The sequence below is a fragment of the Aquarana catesbeiana genome, linkage group LG06, assembly GCF_042186555.1.
Source record: "Aquarana catesbeiana isolate 2022-GZ linkage group LG06, ASM4218655v1, whole genome shotgun sequence".
Taxonomy (NCBI): Eukaryota; Metazoa; Chordata; class Amphibia; order Anura; family Ranidae; genus Aquarana; species Aquarana catesbeiana.
The window spans coordinates 338,681,139-338,701,507 of NC_133329.1; the positions used below are offsets into that span (position 1 = coordinate 338,681,139).

At 42.5% G+C, this 20,369-nt stretch overlaps 1 protein-coding gene across 2 annotated transcripts in view; it reads right to left on the minus strand.

The window, feature by feature from the left end:
* Nucleotides 1-1,110: 1,110 nt before the first annotated feature.
* The window catches only part of METAP1D (methionyl aminopeptidase type 1D, mitochondrial), a 406,438-nt gene continuing 387,179 nt past the window's right edge, over nucleotides 1,111-20,369 (minus strand). For both annotated transcript variants that reach the window (XM_073633893.1, XM_073633892.1), the window contains 3 exons: nucleotides 14,411-14,458; nucleotides 2,305-2,383; nucleotides 1,111-2,205 (listed from right to left, as the gene is read on the minus strand). In XM_073633893.1, coding sequence (XP_073489994.1) covers nucleotides 2,127-2,205; nucleotides 2,305-2,383; nucleotides 14,411-14,458 — 206 coding nt within the window. In that variant the 3' untranslated portion in view covers nucleotides 1,111-2,126. The remainder of the gene's footprint in view (nucleotides 2,206-2,304; nucleotides 2,384-14,410; nucleotides 14,459-20,369) is intronic.

Here is a 20,369-nt window from a genome sequence, read left to right on the forward strand (position 1 = left end):
CAGGGAGAACATGCAAACTCCAGGCAGGTAGTGGTTGGGATTCGAACCAGCGACCCTTCTTACTGCTAGGCGAAAGTGCTATCCACTACTACAATGTGCCGCCCGTTTACTGTTATCAATGAAAGGGAAAGAAAATCCCAAAATTTGGGTTGTCCCCAGAAAAGTAATAGAGCGGAAATCTTCCACTGGGGACACTAGATCTGCGGACCTGGGGAATTCCTTTACTTTGCAGGGATTTCCTCTCACTTCCTGTTTTGGTTATGGGACAGGAAGTGACGGGAGAGCTTCACAATGGGATACAGTGAAAAAAATAATCTGAGAGGGGTAATAACCCTTCCTTGCTGTATTAAGACCCCTTTCACACTGGGGTGGTTTTCAGGCGCTTTAGGGCTGGAAATAGCCTCTGCTAAGCGCCGGAAAACCACCTCCCATTCATTCAAGTGTGACTTTTCACACTGGGGTGGTGCTCTCGTGGGACGTTCTGAGAAGTCCTGCAAGCAGCATCTTTTGGGCAGTTTGGGAGTGGAATTCATTGGAATGAATGGGCAGAGCTTTGGAAGCACCGCATCACAGGAGTTTTTAACCCCTTCTTTGGGGTTAAAAGCGCCTCACTAGTGGCCCAAAAAGTGCCTCTTAAACATCGCTAAAGCGCCACTAAAACGAGCAGCACTTTAGCGCCAACGTGGCCCAAGTGTGAAAAGGGTCTTAAAAAAAAAAGTTTTGCCTATAGTTCTACTTTACTTTAACACTGTGAAGGTAGAAGCTGATTGGCTACCATGCACAGCTGCACCAGATTCTGTGTGTACCAGTTTAGTAAATCTCCCCTGTTGTGGACTATTTACTAAAACTGGAGAGTGCAAAATCTGATGCAGCTCTGCATAGAGACCAATCAGCTTCCAGGTTTTATTGCCAAAGCCTAATTAAACACTGTGAAGTTAGAAGCTGATTGGCTACCATGCACAACTGCATCAGATTTTTGCACTCTCCAGTTTCATTAAATAAATCCCCATGGCTGTTAAAATGACATACACGACAAAAATACAAATATGACATGATAATATGGTCTAAAACAATAACAAAATATTGAAATGACGCAAACGGAGTCCATGATTTTACTGTGTAAAAGCATCTTTATTACTGAGCCAAGTGGACAAAAGGAACACTGATTCAAAGGTGTTACAAAATTCAAAATTCAGTGTGTGCAATTTATAAGTACATATCATACATCTGGAAAATAGAAAAATCTACAATGATATGTACAGATAGGGGAGCAGAGTGTGTGTTATTTACTAAAACTGGAGAGTGCAAAATCTAGTGCACCTCTGCATAGAAACCAATCAGCTTCCAGGTTTTATTGTACGGCTACAATCAAATCAGGTTTTATTGTCAAAGCTTAATCAAACACTGTTAAGGTAGAAGCTCATTGGCTACCATTCACAGCTGCACCAAATTCTGAGTGCACCCGTTTTAGTAAATCTCCCCTCTTGTGGGTTATTTACTAAAACTGGAGTGTGAAAAATCTGGTGCAACTCTGCACAGAAACCAATTAGCTTCCAGGATTTTCTGCGAAAGCTTAAACGCCAGGTTCACACCTTAGCGTTCTTACGGCCCGCATCTGCGCAGGCATGGCAGCCCAGTTAAATGAATAAATACAAATGAATGAAGGTGCATGCACCTTTTCAAAAATGTGTCCACGGACCGAGATGTGTGGGGGTGTCATTCAGAATAAATGGCAGCCCCACACATCTCTTAAGAGCTGTGCGTTTTCACTGCGGGTGGTTGCAGGTATCGCTGCGATTTCCACAGCCACAGGCAAGTAAGAAGTTGATTGGCTACCATGCAAAGCTGCACCAGATTCTGAGTGCTCCAGTTTTAGTAGATCTCCCCCATTGTGTACTAAAATCAACCAAATGCACTGTAGTCTTTATTATGAAAATACATCATATTTGCCTTTACAGAAAGCAATGGGCAATACACTGAGTACAGCAGTCCATAGCAACCAATCAGCATTAGACTCTGACTGCACTAAATTGATGCAAACAGAAATCTGATTGGTTGTTATAAGTAACAGCACTTTATTTTTATCACAGTTGCTTTTTTTAAACACGCCTTGCACAGAGATTTTCCTAGTCTTCTTCTAGTGCTTTGGTTAGGATTTCAGCTCCTAGTGATGTAATTATGATGGTATGTTCAAACTGGGCTGACCTGGAAAACATATTTGTCAAGCATTAGAAAAGAAAAGGCCATACAGGTAAGTTATCATCGAGGAGCTAAATAGTTAACAGACATATTGACACTGATCACCTTTTTTTGTCCAGTGACACTGCTGTCCATTTGTCCTTGAGGATCCTAAAATCAGGAGAGCCCTCCATTATAATGGGTTCTAGAAGAAAGAAGAAATGAATTATGACTTACAGAAAAAGATGCTGATCTAGATTTCCATTAGGTGGTAACTGCAATGCTCAATGGGGGTGGGAGGCATGGGGAGTTAAACTAATTTGCTTGGTTAACTAATTCAGTAAATATATAATATAAACACATTCCTTTCTGCAGATGTGACTCAAAGGGATGGAAATTATAACCAGGCAAGAGAGATTAACACTATATTAATCAACATGGAGGGGGGATATTGCCACATCTTAAATATAAAAAAAAAAAAAAAGAAAGAAAGAAATGACCCTGCCAACCCGAAATAATGGATATTTGAAGCAGAGAATAAAATTCAAGACAGAAAATATATGGATGTCGTTTTAGGAAATATCTAGCTGTAGATATTGAGAAATGTAAAAGGCAAAGAGCTACAATATGTTTACATATTTCGATGGTTAAGAACAATTGTGTTGCACAGCATCTGGCCATGCAAAAACATTATTTACAAAACCTGTGCAAAATTGGCGCTGGTATCAGAAAAATCAAATTTTTAAATTTGGAAGATAAAAACAGTGAACAATTTATAATGAGGGAGATACATAGCTGGCCCCTGGAGCATAAAAGAATGATTTGCATGACTCCACCTACTGTCCTTGAATACAGTAATCAATGTGTGATTAAAGGCGAATTACTGTACTTTGCAGCCTTTTATTTGGATCACTATTCCAAATTATTGGATAAAAAAATATAAATGATATAATTATTGGTTATAATTACATAATGCCAATTCATAACATAATTTGTTTAAAATGTATAAATATGTTGCATCGCACCTAATACATACATTTCAAAATATGTTATTGCTTTAAATACACAAGATCTGTCCTAGTAAAGCTGGAGCAAATTATATGGAAATATAAAGAAGAACATAAAAATAGAGTCACCTCCATTACAAGTCTGAAATTGTACACTAAGAATGGTAGAAGAGCTTCAGAGATCACAGGCAATTTTTTTTTTAACTTGGTGCAAAAAAATTATTAATTGTATAATTGTATACATATATAAATGTACAAGTATAACAGAACGATTCCTTATGTGCCAGAATTTCCTCCTGAAGAAAGATATCCAGGGTGATATAATAAAATGGAGCTTTTAGCTGCTGGGGCATGCTGGACTGTATAGTTCCACAAGCTCTGCAGCTTTGTAGGCTGGCTATATTTAGCCTAGAAGTGAAGGATGTGGCACAGATGTGTGCAGACACACACAACCTAGCACAGGCCCTGCTGTAAGCGCAGACAGGCCAGCAGAAGAGGTCAGCAGGGATCAAGGTTCAATTTACAGACTGGTGATTGCCCTCTTTTTCTAAAATGTTTACAGCTGTGCCATCTTTACAAGCTGGGTGTTTGATGACATACCTGTTGCAAAAATGGGATTCAAGTGTACAGGGTAGTGATTCATCCAGAGACAGGGAGCAATATTGTTTTAGATTAGCCAAATAATCAATGCTAGGCTTGAGCTAGAACTGAAACAGTCCTTATGTGCAGGTGGACTCATCAGAGCTAAACAGAGAGTGAGGTGGGCAGCCTGGAGCTTCTCAGTAGCCTTGGAACTATACCCCCTAGAATGCCATTATACTCTGGGACTGAATGGTAGGCTGGAGTCACACCTAGGCCTTGATTTACTAAAGAAAATAGAGAATAAATTAAAAAGAAGGAAATATGTCTTTTATTTTTTAGTGTAAATATCGCCACATCTTCCGTGCACCAAGTTCACAATGCCATTACACAAGTTCTATATGTTGTTCCATCAGCTGTGCCAAATCACTTTTAAAGTCATAAACAGCAGTTTTTTTATTAATGTTCGATATCTCCAGAATAATAAAGCATTCACGTCAATGTTTTAAAGTGACATTTAGGCTACTTTCACGCTGGGGCGCTATTCAGGTGTTTTTGCGCTAAAAATATTGCCTGTAAAGCGCCTGAAAACTGCCTCTCAAGCCACCCCAGTGTGAAAGCCCGAGTGCTTTCACACTGGGGCGGTGCGTCTGCAGGACGAGAAAAAAAAGTCCTGCAAGCAGGATCTTTGGGGCTTTGCAAGAGCGGTGAATTCACTGCTCCTAAAATACCCCTGCCATTGAAATCAATAGCCAGCGCTGCCGAAGCGCCTGCAAAGCGATTTGGGAGCGGCGCTTTTAACCCTTTGTTTGGCCGCTAGCGGGGGTTAAAAGCGCCCCACTAGCGTCCTAAAAGTGCTGCATAAATTACAGTAAAGCGTCGCTAAGACGCACCGCGCCAGTGTAAAAGTGCCCTAAACTATATCCTTATTCTCCAAAAATACTCTATACAAATCCACTACTTAAAGTGGTAGTAAAGGTGGCTTTGCTTATTTATACCTACAGGTAAGCTTATATAAATCTTACCTGTAGTTACAGTAAATATCTCCTAAATGTGTACCTTTTAGGAGATATTAACTTAATGGGTAACTCCCATTAAATTGTAAATAAAATAATAATATAGCGTATACAATTGCAACTCAAGTCATATTGTAATTGAATGTTATTAAAAATGATCTTTCCTTTTCATTCTGCAGCTCTGTAATTCTCTATAAAATGCAAAATGATAGCTTGGAGGGATTCTGTAGACAGATGGTGTACAGAACGCCCCCAAGAAAGGTCATTGCCTGCTTGTGTAATTGGCTTACTGATTTTCCCAGAAATCTGCACTAACATACAAGTCAAGATTTTTGGCATCCCCTTCAACAAAAATGTCACGTTTGGTGAGATACTCCCAATAGTAACACGTCTACAGGGATGCAGACCTTGCCACTTTCCTCATTAAAGCCCCGCTGGTGCAGCAGCTGTTTGATAATGATAAAAACCACACTCATACAGATTCACTGAGCACATGGGCACAGACAAACAGCTTATCCTTAAGAAAAGGTAGGAATCTGCAACAAAGTTTGTTAAAATCCCTGCAATGCACATAGATAACCCAGAGAGGGAATGTATTTTTTCTCAACAAAAGTAGAGTTACTCTTTAAGCATCGCCGATGATGTCACCGGCGCATGCGCACTGCACTCTCAATGGACGGTGTGTCATTGAGAGAGCTGTGCCACGGCTGTGACTCCCATGCACTGACGACATTGCGACTTTGCCAATCAGATGGCCGCAGCCCTCGAACCTGGAAGGAAAACCGGGTGAAGATAGAAGCCCTGTCAGCAGTGAAAGCACGCTGCTGGAGGGCTTCGTTTTCAGGTAAGTCTTGCAGCAAGAAGGTTTTTTTAATAATGTCCTCTCCCCCCTCCCCCACTTCTGTTTACTTGGAATGAGCAATGCAGGTTAGTTACCATCATGAGCACTGCTCTATGCACTCTACAATGCCCATAGAAACATCCGGAATGCCTGGCTGTTGCAGCCCTCCTTAGATGGGGGAATCCAATAAGAAGCTACAAAGAAAGAGACAGGAAGGCACAGGCACCTAGTGCATCACCAAAAATAATTTCTTGGAAAATGTAAAACTAGTAAAAATGGATACTCACAAAAGTGCACAAGTGAGAACGTGTAAACAAGACAAGGCCATACGGTGCAGGATAGGCGTCGCCAACGACACCCCACTATGCTGGTTTAGACTGCCAGCATATGCTGGTTTAGACTGCCAGCATAGTGGGGTGTCATTTGAGAAGCCTGCCAACATAGCGGGGTGTCATTGGAGAGCCTGCCAACATAGCGGGGTGTCATTGGAGAGCCTGCCAGCATAGCGGGGTGTCATTGGAGAGCCTGCCAGCATAGCGGGGTGTCATTGGAGAGCCAGCCAGCATAGCGGGTGTCATTGGAGAGCCTGCCAGCATAGTGGGGTGTCATTGGAGAGCCTGCCAGCATAGCGGGGTGTCATTGGAGAGCCTGCCAGCATAGTGCTGTGTCGTTGCAGAGCCTGCCAGCATAGCGGGGTGGCGTTGGAGAGCCTGCCAGCATAGTGCGGTGTTGTTGCAGAGCCTGCCAGCATAGCGGGGTGGCGTTGGAGAGCCTGCCAGCATAGCGGGGTGTCATTGGAGAGCCTGCCAGCATAGTGGGGTGTCATTGGAGAGCCTGCCAGCATAGCGGGGTGTCATTGGAGAGCCTGCCAGCATAACAGGGTGTCATTGGAGAGCCTGCCAGCATAGTGGGGTGTCATTGGAGAGCCTGCCAGCATAGTGGGGTGTCATTGGAGAGCCTGCCAGCATAGCGGGGTGTCATTGGAGAGCCTGCCAGCATAGTGCTGTGTCGTTGCAGAGCCTGCCAGCATAGCGGGGTGGCGTTGGAGAGCCTGCCAGCATAGTGCGGTGTTGTTGCAGAGCCTGCCAGCATAGTGGGGTGGCGTTGGCGACGCGTATCCTGCACTGTATGGGGCCTTGGTCTTGTTTACACGTTCTCACTTGTTGCACTTTTGCGAGTATCCATTTTTACTAGTTTTACATTATCCAATAAATGATTTTCGGTAATGCACAAGGTGCTTGCTCCTTCCTGTCTGTTTCTTTGTAGCTTCTTCCGAGGAGGGATGCATCCATGCTAGTCATTCTGGATGTTTATGGATTTGTTCTTTCATAGTCCCATCCTGCTGTGGAGGACCTCTGAGTGCTGGGAGAGACTGTTTTTTTTCTTGCCCATACTTCATAGTGCAAAGTCCATCTCAGCACCGAAAGTTGGATTGCATCAGCATTAAAAAAAAAAAAAAAAATTAATTTTTTTAAACAGAGTTTAACATCACTTTAAGGTAACAATTGTTCTAAAATGTACACTATTAGCACAGTGGTGTAAATTCTGTTGTGAAGAGAGCCGGCAGCAAGGAGGAGCACTGCAGGAAAAAGAGGAGAGGTGGATGTATATGGACCGCAGTGCACTATTATCACACAGAAAATTAACAATTTGGCGGGCCAAACTTTACTTTATTGGTGAATAAGGTTGGGTTCATACCTATGCATTTTTAGTGCTTTTTGCATTTTGCAGATTTGTACTACTGTCCATTTAGCATGGTTTCCTATTGAACATGTTCTGTAGTGCAAATCTGCAAAATGCGCTAAAAATGCATAGGTGTGAATCCAGCCTTAAACACTAAAAGAGTGTGCATATAGGAAATTGGTGCATTTTCTCTGTTTGTCATCCTTTGTTAATACCCCCAAGAGTGTTTACCTTGCAAAGTAAATTTTCCATTAGCTTAGTAAATAAAGTGAAGATGTGCTCACTTCAAAAATCAAATCAGGTGTAAAGGAAAAAAAAAGGATTTTTGCTTTCAAATGATTGGATGATTGATGTGAACACAGCTTGACCTTATTCCCCCTAAGTGAACAGATCTACCCCTTTAGTAAATCCACCTTTTGTGGTGTAAAAATGCATGCAGTTTCGCCCTCCATGTTATGGTCTGTGTTTTCATGGTCTCTCAATTCTATGACTGTCTGTTCTTGCACAATTTCTTTCTGGAAGACATATGGAATACTGCATTCACATTACCATCAATGTATACAGGCTCCAAAAGACACATTGCACTGCAGCACAGATATACAATATTTGCGGGCCTGATTGATATGCATGACAGTGCTATGTTTGTGATAGTAGCTGACTGTGTTCTACCGCTGGAAGCACATAAAATGTTAACAATGTGGTAATACTTGGACATCCCGTTCCATATTACAAACACATGCATAAACTCTAAATCTAGAACAGACTGCCGTGCAATTGTTTTTTTTTTAGCTACAACACTGGGCCTGACTGCAATTATGACTGCATTATAAATGTGCAATGGAATAATCTCAACACTTGCCGAACGAAAGCAGGTAAAGATCTGCAGTAAGGTTTTTAAAGCGTATGTAAGGTCAAATTGTAAATTCATATATTCATGTTCACATTGTTTTTCAATTATTTCTAGCTTACTCCGATTAATCTGAACAATCTTGACGTTTGTAAATTTTCTGTAGATCTCCACACATTTACTTCCTTGAATTCTGTTGCACATATTCACTACTTCCTGTGAGTAGGCACTGCTGTGTCACACATTTCACAGAGTCTGCCTTCTGAACTACCGAGGTGCTAGAGGAGGAGCTTCAGGAGGCGGAGTCAAAACAGGAATCACGGCTTTCTAGCAGCAAGGTACCTTGGGATATGTAGTCTTGAGAAATAAAAAATAAGCAGTAGAGGGGAAGCTGCAAAGCATACAGGGAATCCAGGCAGCATTTACAAAAAATATTTTTCAAGTAAGCCTATATAGGATTGTCAAAAACAACTGTTTGTATTGTTGTATTATCAAATAAATGTATTGAAATTATTTTAGCTAAACTGAGAATTCTTTTTTAATCTAAAGTTTAAATGTAAGATACCCTTCCCAAAGTACTAGCCATTCAGCCAAGTTAGAATTAGGTTTACAGATGATGGAACAGCAAAGCCCTTGCTGCTGCAAGTGAGCCATCTCTACATACCCCAAAGCCAAAAGAACTGCAACTCTCAGACCTTACACAGTACACAGTACTGACATATCCAGCAAATATCCAAAATAGTGATTTTGCATAGTTCACTTGCTTGATAGGTTTGCTGTGAAGAAAAGTATGCAAACAACAACATGGAAGACCACCGACTCACCCACGATATCACTTTGGCTATGCAAAGTCATTAAAATCTGCTGCATGGAGGATCTGGTCCTCCTTGCTCAAAATAAACAAGACTCCTTCAAAAAAGACATGATTCTACTGGCTGGACTTTACTTTTTTGGAAGACGGTAAAGCCTGGTACATACTAGTCGTCTTTTTTTTTTTTTTCAACCTAGCAGGCTGAACTAAAAAAAAAAACCTGAAGAGCTCAGGAGGAGCCGCTCTACTAACTATGAAATGTTAGTACAGCAATCTCCCCTGCTGTGCTTTTGTGTTCTGACAGTGGTACTGCCTCCCGCCAGAACACACTGGTCAGCTCTTTTAGCTATTTGTGAGAGTGCTGATCTGGTGCCGATCGGCAGACCTTTTTCAGTCATGCCGGCCGAATGGCCCTTAAGGCATTCATGTTTGGGGACACTTGACTCTGCTCCCCAACCACCTGACATTCCACCAGAGGTATCCCCCCCTTACTATTTTAAATTTCTTTCTCCCCTGTCCTTTCTTCCAACTTCTGCAACACCCATAGCTTTCCTACCATTACTCTTCCAAATAACTTCCTTTCCCCAAGCCCTTCTTTATCCTACCTTCTCTCTTCTGTTCTCCCTCCACCCATTGAACACTTTTACCCCTATTTATCTTGATAGGCTACTTGTCATTTTCTCTCAAAATATTTTGCTCCTCTTTGATGCTATTTATTATTTAAGCAATCTTTGAAGGCTTTGTATACCCTTGATCTACATACCTTTTGATGATAATATGTCATACTATTTTGGGTGATTTGTACACCATTTTCTCTTGAAAAACACAAATAAAAAAAACATCACCAAGGGAGCCCGGACACATTTCACACAGAGTAAGAAAGCAAATATCCACTTTGTGCAAAATGCACCAAGACTCTTTTAATTACTGCTTGCCTGTGTACCTTTTTCAGAATAAACATACAGTCAAGTAAGAGAACTATGTGGAATCATTATTTTTGGTTATTTGCTTATTAGAATAATTAGTATTTTTCACCCCAAGATAAGGCTAGCACCAGAGGTGTCTGCTTCCTTTACTTCAGGGCATAAAGGTGCATGTTTGGTCAATATAAGCATGCATGTCTATTTAATAATTATTAAGCTGGACACAGATGGATAGAATTTCTGTTTCAATAGATTTATTGAATTGTTCAGAGAAAACATGACAAGCTCACGGTTTGCCCACACGGGCAGAGCTAAACAGTTACACGTAAGAACAAGTACAAATAGGCAATGTATAATGTTAAATCAGCAGAGTTGTGCTCAAAACTAAAGAGGACTGGTAGGAAAGTCAAAAGCAAACATCGCTTTCATTGCCAGGCTGTCCTCTAAGGGGAGACGATCCCCAATAACAATTATTATGTAGTAAGAGAAAGGAAGAATGAAGAATAAGAAAAAAAGAGAGGGGAAAGCAGGAAGGGAGAGAGGGGCCAGAGAGAGGAAAAATCGAGGGAGAAAGAGGGTATCATAGACTCGGGACCGGCATGGGCAACACCCATAAACGACCATAACTGGTTGGAGATAAAGATGGGAAGGAATAGCTTATCCAGGTTTCCCAGGCTTTAAGAAACTTTGAGTGCGAGTCCTAAAGAATACTGGACATCTGCTCATTGACCATCATGGCGGTCATCCGGGCTTTCACATCCTGGAGGGCAACCAAAGGAGTCTTCTAGGCCTGAGCTATGGTACGTTAGGCAGAGATAAAAAGATAGGAAGCCAATTTCCTCTGCAGTGCGAAATGGCCCAATAAAGGGCAATGTAGGAGAGCCAACCTGGCATCCTTGACTACTGTCACAAAAGCAATGTCTGCAGCAGGCCAAAAACCCTAGCCTAAATACCTATCAGTCATGGGCATGACCACCAGATTTGCAGGATGTCCCCACGCTGACCGCAATTCCTAAAACATCTGTCGCTGCTGCCAGGATAGGCATGAGCAATCCAAGCTGGGACCCAGTAACATTGCAGAAGAACTTTATAGGCAGCCTTAAAGGTAGTGGTATTGAAGGCACATTTCTCCACCATTTTCCAAGCCTTACTCCAGTCCTCTACCTCAACAGAGGAACCAAGATCTCACTTCCTTTGGGCCATATGGGAAAGGGAAGTTAAAGATGTCCTACTGTCAAGAGAGGCATAAAGTGTCAAGATGAGACCAGGAGACCCCATCAAGTTCTGGCAATTGTGCACAAAAGACATCTTGAGATACGGGTGTGTGGAAGTACGACGAAGAGACAAGATCCAATGTTGTAATTGCAGATAATGGTAATGTTGCCACTACGGGATCTCATGCATTTCCTTGAGGGCCTCAGATGGATAGAATTTTGTTTGGTTCTAACATTTGATTTTGAAATGAGTGGACTTTACTGATCAAACACCACATACAGTATCTCACAAAAGTGAGTACACCCCTCACATTTTTGTAAATATTTTATTCTATCTTTTCATGTGACAACACTGAAGAAATGACACTTTGCTACAATGTAAAGTAGTGAGTGTACAGCTTGTATAACGGTGCTGTCCCCTCAAAATAACTCAACACACAGCCATTAATGTCTAAACCACTGGCAACAAAAGTAAGTACACCCCTAAGTGAAAATGTCCAATATGGGCCCAATTAGCCATTTTCCCCTTCCGATGACATGTGACATTTTCCATTGCTTATATAGTCGCTGTTGAATATATCACTTTTATTTTTTTGTTATAATAATTTTTATATACACTGTAGTCTTTGCGTGTTATATTATTGTATCTACAGCACAATCTGCTTCCAGATTTCCATTCTGGTCAGGCTTCTGTATTTTATATACATCACCAGCGCTACACATTCATTTTTCCCATTTGGGAAATAGACATATTAGCGCTGCCAGCATTGCTGCAGAGGTTGAAGGGGTGGGGGGATCAGCCTGTCAATGCTCAGACCATACTCCGCACACTGCATCAAATTGGTCTGTATGGCTGTCGTCCTAGAAGGAAGCCTCTTCTAAAGATGATGCACAAGAAAGCCTGCAAACAGTTTTTGCTGAAGACAGGCAGACTAAGGACATGGATTACTAGAGCCATGTCCTGTGGTCTGATGAGACCAAGATAAACTTATTTGGTTCAGATGGTGTCAAGCGTGTGTGGCGGCAACCAGGTGAGAAGTACAAAGACAAGTGTGTCTTGCCTACAGTCAAGGATGGTGGTGGGAGTGTCATGGTCTGGGTCTGCATGAGTGCTGCCGGCACTGGGGAGCTACAGTTCATTAAGGGAACCATGAATGCCAACATGTTCTGTGACATACTGAAGCAGAGCATGATCCCCTCCCTTCAGAGACTGGGCCACAGGGCAGTATTCCAACATAACGACCCCAAACACACATCCAAGACAACCACTGCCTTGCTAAAGAAGCTGTGGGTAAAGGTGATGGACTGGACAAGCATGTCTCCAGACCTAAACCCTATTGAGCATCTGTGGGGAATCCTCAAACTGAAGGTGGAGGAGCGTAAGGTCTCTAACATCCACCAGCTCCGTGATGTCGTTATGGAGAAGTGGAAGAGGACTCCAGTGGCAACCTGTAAAGCTCTGGGGAACTCCATGCCCAAGAGGGTTAAGGCAGTGCTGGAAAATAATGGTGGCCACACAAAATAATGACACTTTGGGCCCAATGTTGGACAGTGTGTTGAGTTATTTTGAGGGGGCAGCAAATTTACACTGTTATACAAGCTGTACACTCACTACATTACATTGTAGCAAAGTGTCATTTCTTCAGTGTTGTCACATGAAAAGATATAATAAAATATTTACAAAAATGTGAGGGGTGTACTCACTTTTGTGAGATACTGTACACTGTTAGAAATGTGTTGTTCGAGAAAAGTTTTCCATCTTGCTCCTTTGAATCTTCTCATCACTGCATTTGAAAACGAATGTTGGTTTGACCCACCAAATTTTAGAAAAAGGACCAAACTTTCTTAGACCCTTCTTTTGCCAAGAAATTTCTTTCAACATTCTACCCATCTATGGCCAGCTTTAGTGATGACAATTATTTGGCATTGTGTTCTTACCTCTGACAGTCATCTCATGTCTATGGCTAGCTCTAGGCCAGAAGTACAGGTATTATTAAATAATGTTTGTTTAAAGATGGCCACCATTATTTAGCCACCATCATTTTCCTCTCAACTCCCCTGGCATTTGAAGGCAATGCACATCTCCCTATCTACCAAAAAAAAAGTTAAAAAGCAATTCCAGGTAAGTGAAATCACTCGGTGAACTACTAATTCCTTTTACCAAACATTGCAATTGTGGTAAAATGAAAAAGTTCATTTCTTTTGCTGTAATCTGAGTATGTGTAGTTAACTGTAGCCAGAATTCAGAGAAAACCTCACAGGGTGACTGAGTATACTTACTAAATCCTGTGCTGTGTAACTTTCCTCTATCCTTGAATCACATTCAAATCTCAAATGGCTGATCGGAACATGAGATGTACCTGCGAGAAACTCCTTAGTACTAACCTTATTAAATTTGGATTTCTGTAAATGAGACAGCAAGTAGCCTGCAGTAGATGTGTTAGGGCTTATCTCTCCGGCATCACAAATAGGGATTCTCAGATAACCAGAATAATGACAAAAATGAACAGTGTGGACCGCTGAAGTACAGAAAAACGAAAGTCCTGAGCAATGTGGCCAAGTTTCTCGTTTGAGTTTTAGGATGTAAATTTCAGTTTTACCTGGAGATAACCTGTAACACTCACTGACTACAAAGACATTCAACATATTAAAAAATACACTATATTACCAAAAGTATTAGGACACCTGCCTTTACACGCACATGAACTTTAATGGCATCCCAGTCTTAGCCCATAGGGCTCAATATTGAGTTGGCCCACCCTTTGCAACTATAACAACTTCAACTCTTCTGGGAAGGCTGTCCACAAGGTTTAGGAGTGTGTCTTTGGAATGTTTGACCATTCTTCCAGAAACACATTTGTGAGGTCAGGCACTGACGTGGGCGAGAAGGCCTGACTCGCAGTCTCCGCTCTAATTAATCTTAAAGGCGTTCTCGGGTTAAGGTCAGGACTCTGTGCAGGCCAGTCAAGTTCCTCCACCCCAAACTCGCTCATCCATGTCTTTATGGACCTTGCTTTGTGCACTGGTGGAGGGGGGATTATGGTGTGGGGTTGTTTTTCAGGGGTTGGGCTTGGCCCCTTAGTTCCAGTGAAAGGAACTCTTAAGGCCCCAGCATACCAAGACATTTTCATGCTCCCAACTTTGTGGGAACAGTTTGGAGCTGAGCTCATCTATGTCTTTATGGACCTTGTTACACATTCACAATATGACATGTCATCAGAAATGAAAACAATTCATTTATAGTGTGATTATTATCATAGCCACGTGTTACCTTTTACTTTACCTATTTTTAGAAAAGGAATTGTACTGACCTATAGTAAATGCCATCCCTTCTTCCATTTCCATATGATTAACATTTGCTAGGAGGAGAAAAAAGAATATATTTTACTACATTATAACAGCCTCAGAGAATACAGTTCTATTCCAAGATGGGTCTATGAGATGGAATCTCTGGGAAATATTATTACTTCTTACAATATTACATTTCATTCCGCTAAAGCAGAAGTGTGTCAGTATAAATCAAAGTCTACCTGGAATGACACTCAAACTTATACATATGAAACTATGTACATATAATTGGAGGTGTTGCCACAAGCAGATCATGGTAACACTGACAAGTAGATATATAAGTGATGGAGAAGAAGTATTTTCCATACAATTCATCCATCTCTTTCTGAAGGTAACTTGTCATAAGATAAATATGTAGACTGCCATGGCTGTTTGTCTGACTATCATGCTAATCCTCTAACTTCACTGCAAGCAAAGGAAAGGGGTAATTTAAAGCTTAAAGTGATATCAAAGTCTCATTTTTTTTGTTTAAAAATTACAAACATGTTATACCTATCTGCTCTGTGCAGTGGTTTTGAACAGAGCAGCCCGGATCCTCCTCTTCTTGGGTCTGTCATTACTGTCACATTGGATGGAAAAAGGAGCCCGTAGCACTGTGTAAGATCTATAAGTCAGTTTGGAGTTTACACTGGGACACGGACTCAACATACTGGAATCAGATAATCAGTTTAACCAGCCAACGGAATTTTCAAACAGATGTAGCACCCTGGGGTTTAGTCAGGGAGCTCCTCACAAATTTACTTACCAAGAGTAGTTATCTTGGTCGATTGATAGAGATCTATTGATTTCTCCCTAAGTTTGGCCTTGTTGCACTTCTCTCTTCTACCACTAGGTGGCCAGGTGCTTGGTGGTACTAGATGCGAGAAGGGCAACCCAAGGTCAGGTTATGGGTATATGGGGTATCTCAGCCAATGGGCAGCGGTTTTCTTGAATCCCTTGGCCTGCTGGGAGAACCTATATATTCGGGTGGGTTCAGGTGATCTATGTTCTGTGCCACCTGGACGGGTGTCTGGGTGGATGTGTGTTGTACGCCCGGGCTACTAGGCTGGAGTTTGGGCCTATCCCGGGGGCATCTGTCTGCCAGGCTGTGTGAGGGCCTGTCCAAAAGTAAAGAGAGCAGCGCAGGTTTGGGATTGCGGCTTGCAATCCAACCAATAGTGAGGGTTCTGTCAGCCGGAGAACCTGTCAATGGTCGGAGGCAGAAGGGAAGCTGTCGCAAAAAAAAGGAACCAACCACCTTTACCAGGGACCACAGTGAGCAACTGAAGCAAGTACCGGAACCACATTCTCACCGAATAGGCATGGTGGAGAATCGGGAAACTTCAGGCGGTGATCAAGTCACTGACCCAACCCGCGGAGGCTTGCAGAGCAGCCTTGTGAGTCAAGTCAGGGACCTCGCCGGTTAGCAGGGGTGAAGCTTAAGAAGTATCTGGAGTGCCAAGCTGGGGACCCAGCAGGGGAGCGTGGGTGACGCTTGAGGGGATACCACCGCAAACCTTGGAGGAGCTCAAGGGATTCAGAGTCAGTGAATCAGAGGGTCTAGAGAGAGACCGGGAGCTCAGTGTTGAAGAACCACACGAGGCAGTTGTAGTGAAGCAGAAAGGACTGTTACGTTTGAGTTAGGAACTGTTAAAGACTGTTGACAAAGGAGACAGCAAGCCTGCATGTGCAGATGTGGCTTCTTGCTGGGGCTTTTCCCTGCACAGCTGTCCTCCTATTGAAGTCTTGGAGTCTGTCAATTGAATTTGCAACTACCTAAGGGTGTCCTGGCCCTAACCCTCTTTCCCCCAAAAATACAAAAGGACTGTCAAAAGAAATAAAACCTCTTTTTACATCCAAGAAGTGTCTGGTGCCCAATGACTTCCACCATCTTTGCACCCACTATGCCTCACAACCCACCACATACTGAAGGATGTCAACTAGCTTTGGCCTGGAAAGTTCTCATTAGACTGGAAAAAGCCAGAGACCTTACTACACAGAGATAATAAATGACAGGCTACAGATTTCTCTTATGACAGGTGTACAGATAACTCATACAAATTCAGTATAAGATTTGTAAGTGAAAAGCTATTACCACACTTCCATTATTTTCTGAATAAACTATTTGAAAGAAAAATAAGGTCCAGTTTGATGCATGTAGCAAGAAAGTAAGCCTACTCTTGTGTGGTGATGGTAACAACTAGTAATTATACATAATGCTGTTCTATTTAACTTTAAACCCCTCTTCACCCATCAACTACTGGTGTGACTAGTAGGAATAATCCGTTAGTTGCAAAGAACTTTCATCACAGGTAATGCAGTAGAGCTCTCAGCCAATCAGAATCATTAAGTGCATGTAACCTAAAATATAGGGGTACAAGGCCTTTTTACTACTTGCCTGCTGTTTCCCATTAAAGTGGAACTTTAGTCAGAAACTTAAGTCCTGCTAGATGACTTCAGGCAGGCCTCTTTTGCAGGTATAGCTATGGTAGAACGTTAAAAATAAGTGCCTATACGGTTTAGAATCTAGTAAGACTCTGCACATGCTCGGTTGCTCTCCAGTTTTGGCACTGTGCCTAAAATCAGAGTCACTAGAGGCCAATCAACTGACAGCTGACAGTTTTTTTCCCTATAAAAACAACAAACATGTTATACTCACCTGCTCTGTTGAAGTGGATTTGCAGAGAGCAGCCCAGATCCTCTTCATCCCGGGTCCCTGTGATCCTGGACCCTCCCTCCTGTTCAGTGCCCCCACAGCAAGCAGCTTGGTATGGGGGCACCCGAGCTGAGTCACAGCTCCCTGTGTCCATTCAGACACGGAGCCCCGACCTGGCCCTGCTCCCCCTCTCCCCTGATTGGCTAGCTGACTTTGATTGACAGCATTGGCAGCCAATTGCGCCACTGCTTTGTTTCAGGAGGGAGAATCTCGGATGGCTGAGACAGTTGTGGACATCGCTGGACAGAGAGGGACCTCAGGTAAGTATTAGGGGGGCTGGGAGGAGCTGCTACGCACATAGGATGCATGAAGATAAAAAACCTTCTGCCTTTACAAGCCCTTTAAGAACTGTTGCTGAAGGGCAATGAAAGCAACAGAAATGCCAAAGACTGTACTTAGGGAACATAGAATAAAGTGATTGCAAAGTCTTGTTTTTAAAAAAAATAACAAACATGTTATACTTGCCTCTTCTGTGCAGTTGGTTTTGCACAGAGCAGCCTGGATCCTCCTCTTCTCAGTTCCCTCTTTTCTGCTCCTGGCCCCTCCCTCCTATTGAGTGCCCCCACAGTCAGCAGCTTCCTATGAGGGCACTGGAGCTGAGTCAGAGCTCTGTGTGTCCATTCAGACACGGAGCCCCGACCCGGCCCTGCCCCCTCTCCCCCGATTGGCTGACTGCCTTTGATTGACAGCCACGGGAGCCAATGGCACCGCTGCTGTGACTCAGCCAATCAATCGCAGCGTCCCGGATGGCTTAGACATTCATGGACATCGCTGGAGAGAGATGGGACTCAGGTAAGTAATTAGGGGTGCTGGGGAGGCTGCTACATACAAAAGGTTTTTTATCTTATTGCAAAGAATGCAAAGAGAAAAATAAAATCAGGAGAGGTAACAGGGAAAACTCTGGTAGAAATGTACATGTTTTTAATGGATAAAGCGACATAGTTTTTCAGACCAAGGAGAGGGGAAGCGTTTCCAACAAGGAAGTGATTGCTGTGGGCTTCAACAAAATGGCGGCCTCCAGCAAGAAGAAACAGGAGCAATGCTGGAGGCAGTTTACAGCACACAATCATTTTGGTAGTATAATTACTTTTTATTTTGTTAAAGAACATAATAATTGTTATCAAACTATTATGGGTAAAGTTCCGCTTTAAGGGAGGAGAACACTGACTAAAGATTAATAGAATCCTTACAGCAGTCATAAGATCAACCGCCTAGGCATTTGGTCATAATGAGCCTGATTTACTAAAGGAATTGAGAATCTTCACATAGTAAATTGTATAAAGGGCGATTGACTTTTTTTTTGTGCATTAACCTCCCTGGCGGTATGATTATGTCAGATTTTTGAATCTCAAAGCGGTACATTGTTTTGCATAGGTATTTGGCATTTTATATTGTAGGCCTGTAATTCTTAGTAATAACACACTTAAATCTGTCGGGTATAATAAAGTTTGAAACACAAAATCATAAATTATAATATAATAAATAACTATAAATAACTATAAAAAATAATAATATAATAATAATAAAATTACTTTCCCCGCAAATCACAATCGCTCAATTCTGCAAGTGTTCTAATTTACTATCGTGGTTTTCTAGCTGGTCTAAAACCACTTTTGACGTAAAGGGACACTTTTTCGTTGCCGTGGACATTCTCAGGTTTCCAGGCAGAAATAACAGTATATATAATATAAAAGTACATGCAGGGCACTGGACAAAGCACTAGGGACAAAAGGGAGGTGAAATGATTTGATACAGTAATGTAATCTGTAAGATTACAGTGTACTGAGTTATGTTTTTTTATACTTTTTAAATTTGCCGCCGGGCTCCGCCCCCCCTGCGTTGAGACGCTCGCAGGGAACGGTGCCTGGAACACAGAGCATTGGGGAAGACACAGCGGGGGGACATCGCAGGATCCTGGTGACAAAGTAAGTACACTATACCAGGATTCTGCAATGCAATCCTGAGTGTGCCTCGGGGTTACTGCTAATGGTACTGAAATTTAACCCCGAGCCACACTCGGGAATACCGCCAGGGAGGTTAAGTCATGAGTTAGCATCTGTTGTATTAAGGCAGGCTTTTGATATAAATAGTCTGCCAATGTCCCTTGACATGCTAAAAATCAGAAGGGACCCTTTTTTGTACCACAGCACGCAAAATTGCACATGCATTGCCTTAGTACATTGGTGTACCATTCAATATGAATGGCATTGCAACACAGTAACGCATGCTACTGCACATTGTGGTAATGTGCCCGGTACCACAACGTGTTAATTTAAATGGGCCCTAAATGTTTACTTAAATTATTCAGTTGAGTGAAAAGCAAATCCCTTTTCTTACTTATTTGATCTGCACATGACTGGGTAATATTGAAGTGAATATTCACACGATTTATTAAGATTTTTATCTTTTAGTAAATCAGCCTCATGACCTCTACTGAAGAGTTAAGATTTGTGTGATCACATGGTTGGCAGACAGACAGAAAGAAGGATGAGCAGCATTTTCCTCAGAAATAATATTTCAGCTCTTCTCTTTCTATACCATAAAACCACTTACCTGGCCTTAAAATGATACTAAAGTTGTTTTTTTTTTTATTTGAAATTAATAAACATGTTATAGTTACCTCCTCTGTGCCGTAGATTTGCACAGAGAAGCCCAGATCCTCCTCTTCTTGGCACTTGCGACCCTAGGGGGGGCCAGAGGGGGCCCTGACCCCCCCCAACATTATGCTGTGCCCCACCATGTGCCCCCCCAATAATTTTTTATTTTTTTTTACAAAAGGGCAATGTCTAAGAGGGAGAGCGCCCCCAGTCAGCTCCTGCGGGTAATTCCTCCCCCTCCCTCTGCTCGCTGATACTGCATAATGCGAGCGCTCACACAACCACAGCCACCCGATCTGCTCCTCCCCCTGCATCCTCATTGGCAGGGAGAAGAGCGAGTTGCAGGAAGCACTCCACCAGGACTCTCAGTTACTGAAAAAACAGACTGATTTCTCCCGTCCTTAGGACAGGAGAACCAGCCTGTAAATTCCAAGAGATGCCAGACCAGCGCTGTCAATAGCAGGGGCAGGACAGCAAGAGGAGGCTGGGGAACCCCACAATGGCAGAACACCAGGGCCCGGTGGCAAGACAACCTTTGCAACCCTGATAGTTCTCCCACTGCTTTGGACCCTTATATTTTCTTGGTATGCTGGTGACATATATCTCTTGTTTTCTGCCACCCTAGGGGGG